Source organism: Nicotiana tabacum, chromosome 10, assembly GCF_000715075.1.
Source record: "Nicotiana tabacum cultivar K326 chromosome 10, ASM71507v2, whole genome shotgun sequence".
NCBI lineage: Eukaryota > Viridiplantae > Streptophyta > Magnoliopsida > Solanales > Solanaceae > Nicotiana > Nicotiana tabacum.
Window position 1 is genome coordinate 5,623,648 of NC_134089.1, and position 9,868 is coordinate 5,633,515.

At 37.6% G+C, this 9,868-nt stretch overlaps 1 protein-coding gene across 1 annotated transcript; it reads right to left on the bottom strand.

Moving 5' to 3' along the window:
- Positions 1-4,496: 4,496 nt before the first annotated feature.
- Positions 4,497-7,272, bottom strand: LOC142164954 (uncharacterized). Its single transcript, XM_075223622.1, has 7 exons — positions 7,268-7,272; positions 7,064-7,179; positions 6,909-6,979; positions 6,736-6,807; positions 6,030-6,611; positions 5,231-5,320; positions 4,497-5,186 (listed from the first exon to the last, which is right to left on the bottom strand). Exons 1-7 carry the CDS (start codon positions 7,270-7,272, stop codon positions 4,497-4,499), a joined length of 1,626 nt encoding a protein of 541 aa, XP_075079723.1.
- Positions 7,273-9,868: the final 2,596 nt, after the last annotated feature.

The following is a 9,868-nucleotide window of genomic DNA, read 5'->3' on the forward strand; positions in this document are numbered from 1 at the left end:
CTCGTGGATCCTTACTTGCCTGTGTTAAGGCTTTTAGCACGTAATCTCCGACTTTGAGTGGTCTTGTCTTGGCTTTTTTGTTGTAATATTGCTTTGCCTGTTGTTTCTAAACGAGCATTCTTATGTAAGCCATATCTCTTTATTCTTGAGTATCGTCGAGGTCTTGCCTCCTACTTTCGTTGTTCCTGTCCCGCTCTCGTGTGATTACCTTAAGTTTGGTTCTCTAACCTCGAACGGTATTACTACATCGGTCCCATAGACCAGTGAATATGGTGGTTCCCTTGTGCTTGATTTCGGCATTTTGCAGTATGCCTATAGCACTTCAGATAATAACTCCGGCCATAGTCCCTTAGCATTTTTGAGTTTCTTCTTCATGATATTCAATATTGACTTGTTGGAGGACTCCGCTTGTCTATTGGCTGCAGGATGATATGGCGTTAAGAGTATTCTTTTGATGTGCCATTTCTCGAAGAACTCGATGATCTTTTTTCTGGTGAATTGAGGCTTGTTGTCACAACTGATTTCTTTGGGGAGGCCAAAGCAACATACGATATTTCTCCATATGAAAGTGATCACTTCTTGCTCTCGTATTTGGGAGAATGCACCTGCTTCCACCCATTTGGAAAAATAGTCAGTTAAAACTAAAATAAATCGTACATTACCTCATTGTGATACCAAGAACTAGAGGAATTTTCCCAAGGTTACTCCGAAGGTGCACTTCTCGGGATTTAGCTTCATGTCGTACCATGTGAGTATGTCAAAGGCTTCTTTCAGGTGGTCAATGTGATCCTCCTGAAAGTTCAAGAGGGGGGGTGAATTGTATATTTTTAAAACTTAATCTCTATTAGTTGACTAGTTTATCAATTAGTCTACTAGATGCAATGACCTAACAGTTATAATAGCATAATGTAAAACACAGAAAGTAAGTGCAAGAATTAAAGACACCGAAATTTTATACTGGTTCAGATTTAATGTGAATTCTAGTCCAGTCTCCTTGGGTTGCAAGGAAGTTCTCTTTAGTAAATGCATTTCTCTGAGTGCAATAGAAATGACGTGATATCTCAGTTCTTATAACCCTCGTCTCTTTTGATACAATGCATCACCAGTGTTGTACTCTCCTTTTTTCTCTGACTTGTTACACAACAGATCTTAGAGAACTACAATATTTGTATGCAGTAGAACAAAGAGAGGATTTTAGGTTCGATCAAAGTATATTTGTCTAAGGCTTGATGCTGAGTATAAATACTTTGGTGAAGACCGCTTTCTGATGAGACTTGACAACCCTAGAGATTTGATCCTTAGAAAGAGATTGATTCTTTCCAAGAATGAGATTGCTTGCCATTGCTCTTCCTTGATGAGAGGAAATTAACAGCTTTCCTTCTACAATTGTTAATGATGAGGGTTTACTCCTTGATTTTTGGTCCTTCCGAAATTAGCCGCTCAGCTACTCTTCTCACAGAATCTTCAATGCTTTTTGACTGCTTCAATCTTCTGGATTTGAATGTGCTGGCCTTGATTAATGCCTTAAGTTTAGGCTTGCTTGATTATTTCCATCACAATCTTTGTTGATTGATTTCCTTCCTTAGGCATCTAGATTTGCTGATTGATTCCTTTCCTTAAGCATCCAGATTGACTCCAACAATCTTGTTCTTCCTTAAGTAGCTCCTTGATTCCTTGTTCTTTTGTAATTGATTTCCTGCACAGATATATTATTTGCATCATTAAAATTAGATCTAACAATCTCCCTCTTTTTGATGATGACAAAATAATATATATGTTTAAACACCAGTTGACTTCCTTGTGTTTTACTCCCACTTAATGTATGCAGTTTGATGGGTTGATACTCCCCCTCAGTTCATGCAGTTGACTCGTCCTTGTTTGGAGTCGACTCCTGCCATAGAGGATGCTACTTTTGCCACACAGTCGACTATACCTGTACAGATATAACATATACTCTTCTCCCCCATTTTGGCATCAGCAAAGAGGGAATAAACCAAGAACTAAACAGAATATATAGTATTTAAAGAGCAAAGTTATAGTCCCAAAAAACAGAAATTATCCAATGGCTGAGATAACAGCCCAAAATAACACAGCAAAAAAATTGTCTTAAGCAACCACATTAACGACGCAGAAAATAAGTAAGAGTGTTGCAGATGGCCTCCTTCAATTGTTCAAAGCTAGCATTAGCTGAGATGCTCACTCCATCCAGCCTGTCATGAATCTCCTTAAAAGATTTGACAGCATTCTACCTAACTCTCAGAACAACAACTCTAATCTTTGACACATCAGACCCTGTTTTCTTGGAGATGGAATGAATGTCACCAACAATAGACTGAGTGGCTGTGAGGAGATTTTTTATTTCCGAGAGTTGAGTGTCAATGGCACGAAGCTTTTCACCAAGGTCAGAATCACCGGGGCTGGGATGAGAGGCAGAGGGTTTAGGTTTGGGCTCTATAAGAGCATGCTTTGCTTCACCTTCGTGCTTCTTAACCTAGGAGCCTTTCATACTCACATATCACATACTTGCAAAGGCTCTAGAGTTGTAAGACTTAGAAATAGTGATTAAGGTATAATTAGATAGGGAAATTTGATGAGCTTCCAGAATGTGAGTGATTGTCATGCCATAGGGTAGGCTGGTGGAATCTTCAACAATTTCAATCATGAAATTAATGACCCAGGAGGATAACTTGATTTTGAGTTTGGTCACAAGGCAGTATACTAACAAAGTGTCTCTTTGAGAGAAGGTTGAAAAGGAACCAGTGTGGGGAAGCAGAGTAGTTGCTAAAATGTGGGCCAGAATTCGAGTTTCAAAGCTAACATCACTGGGACCTAACTGGTTGGGAAGGGAATCAGAGGGACATTCAGCAATATAATGTTTGTCTTGGTCAAAAGAAATTTCAAAATCATTCGGCCAGGTGTTTTTGAAAAGCATAGGAAAACCAGAACATCGACATTGAAATAGCGAATCAAACAGGGCACAATTAAGAACAATGCATTTTCCTAACACTATTCTAACCTGTCAGGATTACTAGAATGGAGATTGGCATAAAACATCTTTACCAGGGGCTCATAGACCTTAGGCGGAGGAATAGAGAGGAACTTAGCCCACCATTTATGAACAAAGAGGTTTTTGACCTTACAATTTAGGGCTTCCATGTCGTCAAGGTCGACTACCCTTCCATGAGCAACGACCTTGTCCTTTAGAGTAATGATGAAATCCCTATTTGGAGAATCCTAGAAATTTAGGTCGGATTCTAGAGAGCCATAAAAATCAAACTTGGATTTCTTTTGGGTAGAGGAAACACGGGGGGTCTTCCATGGGTCGTTTTCCTAGGGCTTTTTCTCCTAAGTTTTGAGAGTGATTAGAGAAATCTCCCTGTGAAGAGGCAAAACCCTCAGAGTGGTCAGACCCTAGGTCTACCTGTTCTGGGGGCATAGAATGGGGTTTTGCTTTGGAGCGGGTACTTTTTCTGGTGGAAGCAAAGGGATTTCTGGGTTGTTTGGCCATTGAAGAAAAGTGGTTTGATCAGAGCTTTGGAGAATGGTTTGCTAGAGGAAAGAGATGAAAGTGACTGAAAGGGGTTCTCCAACTTAAGAAGAGAACCTTCTAATGGTTGAGTGCAGAAAAGGAAAAGGTGTCAGTTGAAGGGATGTGATGATTGGCTTTCCAACTTTGAACGACGAACTAATGTGAAAGAAGAGAAAAAGAGAGGGAAAAACGGAGGCGTAATAAATTCATGTGTAAAGGAAAATCATTACACCTGTAAAAGTATCTGTAGTACACATAAGTCCTATAGGTTATTAGTTAAACAAGTAATGCCAAGTAATTTTCTTAAAGCACAAAATCTATCCTCTAATAATGGCTTAGTAAAAATATCTACTAACTGATCAGTAGTTCCAACAAAAGATATTTCTATGTCTCCCTTAAGAACATGATCTCTAATAAAGTGATGCTTGATATTTATATGGTTTGCTCTAGAATAATGCACATGATTTTTTGAAAGACAAATAGCACTTGAATTGTCACAAAAAATTTGTATAGGTTTAAAAAAGAGTTTATAGTCACCCAATTGATAAGACATCCACAGTAATTGTGCGCAGCATTGTCCAATGGCAATGTGTTCACCTTCAGTAGTAGATAATGCAACTGATGCTTGTTTTTTACTATTTCAGGATATCAATGCTTTTCCAAGTAATTGACATGTACCATTTGTGCTTTTTCTATCTTCCTTCACTTGCAAAATCAGCATCTGAAAAACATTCTAATTTAAAAGAGTTAGAGTGAGGATACCATAGTCCATGAGTTACAGTCCTAATGAGATATCGAATGATTCTCTTCACTGCAGTCAAATGAGACTCCTTAGGAGCTGACTGAAACCTGGCACATTTACACACACTAAACATAATATCCGGTAGACTTGCCGTCAGATATAGTAATGATCCAATCATTCCACTATATTTAGTTTCATCAACTGGGATTCCTTGTTCATCTTTGTCTAGTTTGTTGAAGGACTCATTGGTGTGCCAATGGATTTTGCATTTCTCATGCCAAATTTTTGAATCTGCTCCTTTGTGTATTTGGTCTGACATATAAAGGTTCCTTCTTCAGATTGTTGAATTCTAATGAAGAATGTTAGCTCTCCCATCATGCTCATTTCGAATTCGCTTTGTATAAGATTTAAAAATTTCTTGCACTTAAGAGGGTTAGCACTACCAAATATAATATCATCAACATAAATCTGAATAATGAGATTACCTTCTGATGTTCTTTTAATAAACAAGGTAGTGTCTACTTTACCTCTTGTGAAGCCATGATCAACAAGAAAAGAACTAAGTCTATCATACCAAGCACGTGGAGCTTGCTTTAGTCCATATAATGCCTTAGTGAGCTTATATACATGGTAGGGAAACTTTGAATCTACAAACCCAGACGGTTGTTTCACGTATACTTCTTCCTCAATAAATCCATTCAAAAAGGCACTTTTGACATCCATCTGAAATAACCTAAATCCTTTAAATGATGCGTATGCCAGAAGGATTCGTATGGATTCCAAGTGAGCTACTAGAGCGAAGGTTTCGTCATAGTCGACTCCTTCCTGTTGTGAGTATCCCTGAGTAACTAGTCTAGCTTTATTCCTTACGACCTTTCCATCCTCGTTCAATTTGTTTATGAAGACCCATTTATTCTGATTACAGAAACATTTTCAGGTTTGGGTATCAGATTCCACACCTGATTTTTACTGAACTGATCTAACTCTTCCTGCATTGCTTGAACCCAACTTGAATCTTTTAGAGCTTCCTCTATCTTCTTTGGTTCAACCTAAGAGATTATTGTAACATTTGCTTTATTTTTGAGAGCTTCTCTAGTTTCCATTCCTTCATTTGGATCACCTATGATGAATTTTTGAGGATATTCAGGCTCGTTTCTACATTAGTAGTCGATTCGATTGGATGATCTGGTACACTGCTGCTGATTTCATTAGTTGACTCTATCATAGCAGATATATCAGTCGACTCTTGAGATTTGCTTGTCTCCTGAATTTCTTGAGCTTGATCTTCGTCACCTACAATAATTCCTTTCTCGACCAAGGGATTATTTTCATCGAATATAACATGTACAAATTCTTCCACACATAAAGTACGTTTATTATAGACTCTAAAAGATCTACTATTTAATGAGTAGCCCAGAAAAATACCTTTATCACTTCTTGGATCGAATTTACCAAGATTGTCCTTACCGTTATTGTGAATGAAACACTTACTTCCAACGGGATGAAAGTAACTGATATTGGGACGTTTACCTTTCCATAATTCATGGGGAGTCTTCTTTAGAATGGGCCTTATGAGACATCAGTTGAGAATGTGACATGTTGTACTTACACCTTCTGCCCAAAAATGATTTGGCAGTGAATGATCTAGTAGCATGGTTCTTGTCATATCTTGGAGAGTTCTGTTCTTTCTTTCTACAACCCCATTCTGTTGTGGTGATCGTGGTGCATAGAAATTATGAGTGTATCCCTGATCATTACAGAAATCTTCAAATGCTCTACTTTCAAATTCTCCTCCATGATCACTCTGAATTGTAGAGATCGGATATCCCTTTTCTCTTCAACCTTTTTGCAGAAAACTTCAAATTTTCTTAATGCTTCATCCTTATGAGATAAGAAAATTACCCAAGTGAAACGTGAATAATCATCAACAATAACAAAGGCATACCTCTTTCCTCCTATACTAGCAGTTCTAGTAGGCCCAAATAAATCCATATGAAGCAATTGCAAAGGTTTAGAAGTAGATACAATATCTTTATTTTTGAAAGAGTTGCTGGTCCGATTACCAATTTCACATGCATCACAGATATGAGTTCTAGAAAAATTCAGCTTGGGTAGGCCAACAACTAACTCATGTTGGACAATGTTTCTATCAAATGCATTGCTAGCATGACCAAGTTTCCTATGCCATAACCATGGATCATCAGACATAGATGTTAAGCAAATATGACCATCTATCTTTTCAAAACCATCAAGGATATAAACATTTTTATATCTTTTTCCAGGAAGGACTGTTTTACCTGATTCGTCTTCAATAGCACAACCTGTTTTCTTAAAATTTACCTAATATCCTGAGTCGCATAGTTGACTTATGCTTAGGAGGTTGTAGTTGAGTCCATCGACTAGATAAACTTCAGTGATGTCACAGTTGTTATTGAAGGGAATTGTTCTAGTACAATTATTTTACCTTTTGAGTCATCCCCAAATTTAATGCTTCCTCCATCAATTTTTGTAACTTCTTTGAACAGGTTTTTGTCGCCTGTCATATGACTGGAACACACACTATTTAGATACCATTTTCCTTTGCGGCTTATTCTGTGGTGTTCCTGCAAAACAAAGTGATTACTTTCTTTTAGGTACCCAAGCTTGCTTGGGTCCTAGAGGGTTAGCTTTGCTAGATTCAGAATTGTTTTTTGCTTTCCAAACCCATCCTGAAACGTTTGCATTACGAAAGCGACAAAAAGAATATTTGTGTCCACTTTTGTTACAGTAGTGACACGTAACTTCTGACCCACCTTTAGGTCTTTCATTAGTGTTAGTACTAGTGGACTTTGTTCTGGCTGGTCCTTTTCCAGACGACTCTGGTCCTTTTCCAGTTGACTTGTATGTCGTCTGGTTTGACCTGACAGAGCTGTGATGGTGGATTTGCGCATGCCATTGAGTTGCATTTGCAATTCCTCAAACTCTTCTTGAATTACTTCTTTTTCAATTTCACATACTTCATGTTTGAGTTTCTAGCCTTTAACCTCTTTATTTAGTCTCTTAAGCTCATCCATCATTTTTTGAGATTCTTTCGAAGTTAAATCAAGAATATCTTGCAATTCATTACATCTTTTGCAGTCATAAGATCTTACCTCACTTGTTTCACCTCGTGCTATGAAACAGTTTTCATTTTCGTCATCTGACGTGTCCTCATCTGTCCAGCATCCTGAGGATTTGTTCATTTCGTTTTCTAGAATCATCATGAAGTAAAGATTTGCTATCTCTTTGTGGTCTAAACTGTCCTCATCACTCTGGCTTCCAAAAGATTTGTTCTTGTTAAAGCCTCTAGAAATTTTTCTTTTTAGTTCTGAGCACTCAGCTTGAATGTGTCCAAATCTTCCACACTCATAGCATTCTTCTTCATTCTTGTATTGTTCGTTGTATTGCCTGGATCGCCTTGGTGGAATTCTTCCTTTCTTTGTATTTTTGAATCTTCTCATTAAGCCATCTATGCTTCTCGATAGCATAGCAATCTCTTCTTGTAGAGCTTCAGGATCATCATCGATTTCGTTTTTAGCTATTTCAGTTGAAGCCTTGAACGCAACTGTTTTCTTTTTTTCTTATTGACTAGTTTTCTTGAGATGCGTCTTTTCAAAGGCTATGAGTTCTCCTCGTAGTTCATCATATGATAATTTGTTTAGATCTTGAGATTCCAGTGTGACTACTTTGGTCTGCCAAGTGGTTGGTAGGCTTCTAAGAATTTTTCTAACTTGATCACCACTAGTATATGGCTTGCCAAATGCCTTTAGATCACTAATTATTTTGTTGAACCTGGCAAACATCTCTTCAATAGATTCTCCTTCTTTTATTGAGAAGCGTTTGTAATCATGAACCAACATGTTAATATGTGTTTTGACTACAGAATGTTCTTGTAAATTATGGCCAATACCGGGTATATAAGCAATGATTTTACTTTGCTGGTTCCTTCGTATGTAACTTCAAGCTTGTCCCACATTTCTTTGGTTGTGTCACAGCTAGAGATTTTCTCATATTCTTCACCACTTATAGCATTGTGAAGCAGATTTCTCGCTTTACTGTTAACTTGTACCACTTCCATTTTCTCTTTTGTATATAAATCTATATCTTCAGGATCAACAAGTGGTGGAGTAGCAGCTGGTAAGGGATAGTTCCCCTTTTTGATGACTCTCCAAACTTTAACGTCATAAGCCTTGATAAAGATCTCTATACGCACTTTCCAATGAGAAAAATATTGTCCATTGAAGTATGGTGGTCTAACTTGTGAAGTTTCTTCCTAAAAAAGAGCTCCTATGATAACTTGATTTGCCATGATCTTTTCTCACAAGCTGTTAAGCAAAACGTAGAATGTGAGCCTTGCTCTGATACCAATTGAAAGTTTAAGAGGGGGTGGATTGTATATTTTTAAAACTTAATCTTATTAGTTGACTAGTTTGCCAATTAGTCGACTAGATGCAATGACCTAACAGTTATAATAGTAGATTGTAAAACACAGAAAGTAAGTGCAAGAATTAAACACAACGAAATTTTATACTGGTTCGGATTCAATGTGAATCCTAGTCCAGTACCATTGGGTTGCAAGAGAGTTCTCTTTAGTAAATGCGTTTTTCCGAGTATAATAGAAATGATGTGATAGCTCAGTTCCTATAACACTCGTCTCTTTTGATACAATGCCTCACCAGTGTTGTACTCTCATTTTTCCTCTGACTTGTTACATAGTAGATCTTAGAGAACTACAATGTTTGTATGTAGTAGAACAAAGAGAGGATTTTTGGTTCGATCAAAGTATATTTGTCTAAGGCTTGATGCTGAGTATAAATACTTTGGTGAAGACCGTTTTCTGATGAGACTTGACAACCTAAGAGATTTGATCCTTGGAAAGAGATTTATTCTTTTCAAGAATAAGATTGCTTGTCGTTGCTCTTCCTTGATGAGAGGAAATTAACAGCTTTCCTTCTACAGTTGTTAATGATGAGGGTTTACTCCTTGATTGTTGGTCCTTCCGAAATTAGCCGCTCAGCTACTCTTCTCATAGAATCTTCGATGCTTTTTGACTGCTACAATCTTCCGGATTTGAATGTGCTGGCCTTGATTAATGCATTAAGTTTAGGCTTGCTTGATTCTTTCCATCACAATCTTTTCTGATTGATTTCCTTCCTTAGACATCCATATTTGATGACTGATTCGTAATCTTTGCTGATTGATTCCTTTCCTTAAGCATCCAGATTGACTCCAACAATCTTGTTCTTTCTTAAGTAGCTCCTTGATTCCTTGTTCTTTTGTAACTGATTTCCTGCACAAATATATTATTTTAATCATTAAAATTAGATCTAACACCTTCTTCCTCTTCGACTTGACCAACATATCACAGATATAGACTTCCATTATTTACCGAGTTGGTCTTTGAAATTTTTTTGTTACCAAACCTCTGATATGTCGCCCCTGCATTTTACAAGCAGAGCGGCATAACCCTATAGCAGTACGTCCCCTGGTGAGTGATGAAAGTGGTCTTTTCTTGGTCCTCCTCCTCCATGAGGATTTGGTTGTACCCGAGTAGGCATCTAAGAAGCTTAATAGCTCGT

Bases quoted from the DNA above. Each gene is read 5' to 3' on its own strand.
- LOC142164954 (XM_075223622.1), bottom strand. The intron at 5,321-6,029 runs GTAATGATCAGG...ATAATCTCTTAG, and splicing joins TAGAGCATTTGAAGATTTCT to GTTGAACCAAAGAAGATAGA. The intron at 5,187-5,230 runs GTGTGGAATCTG...TTCTGTAATCAG, and splicing joins ATCAGTTCAGTAAAAATCAG to AATAAATGGGTCTTCATAAA.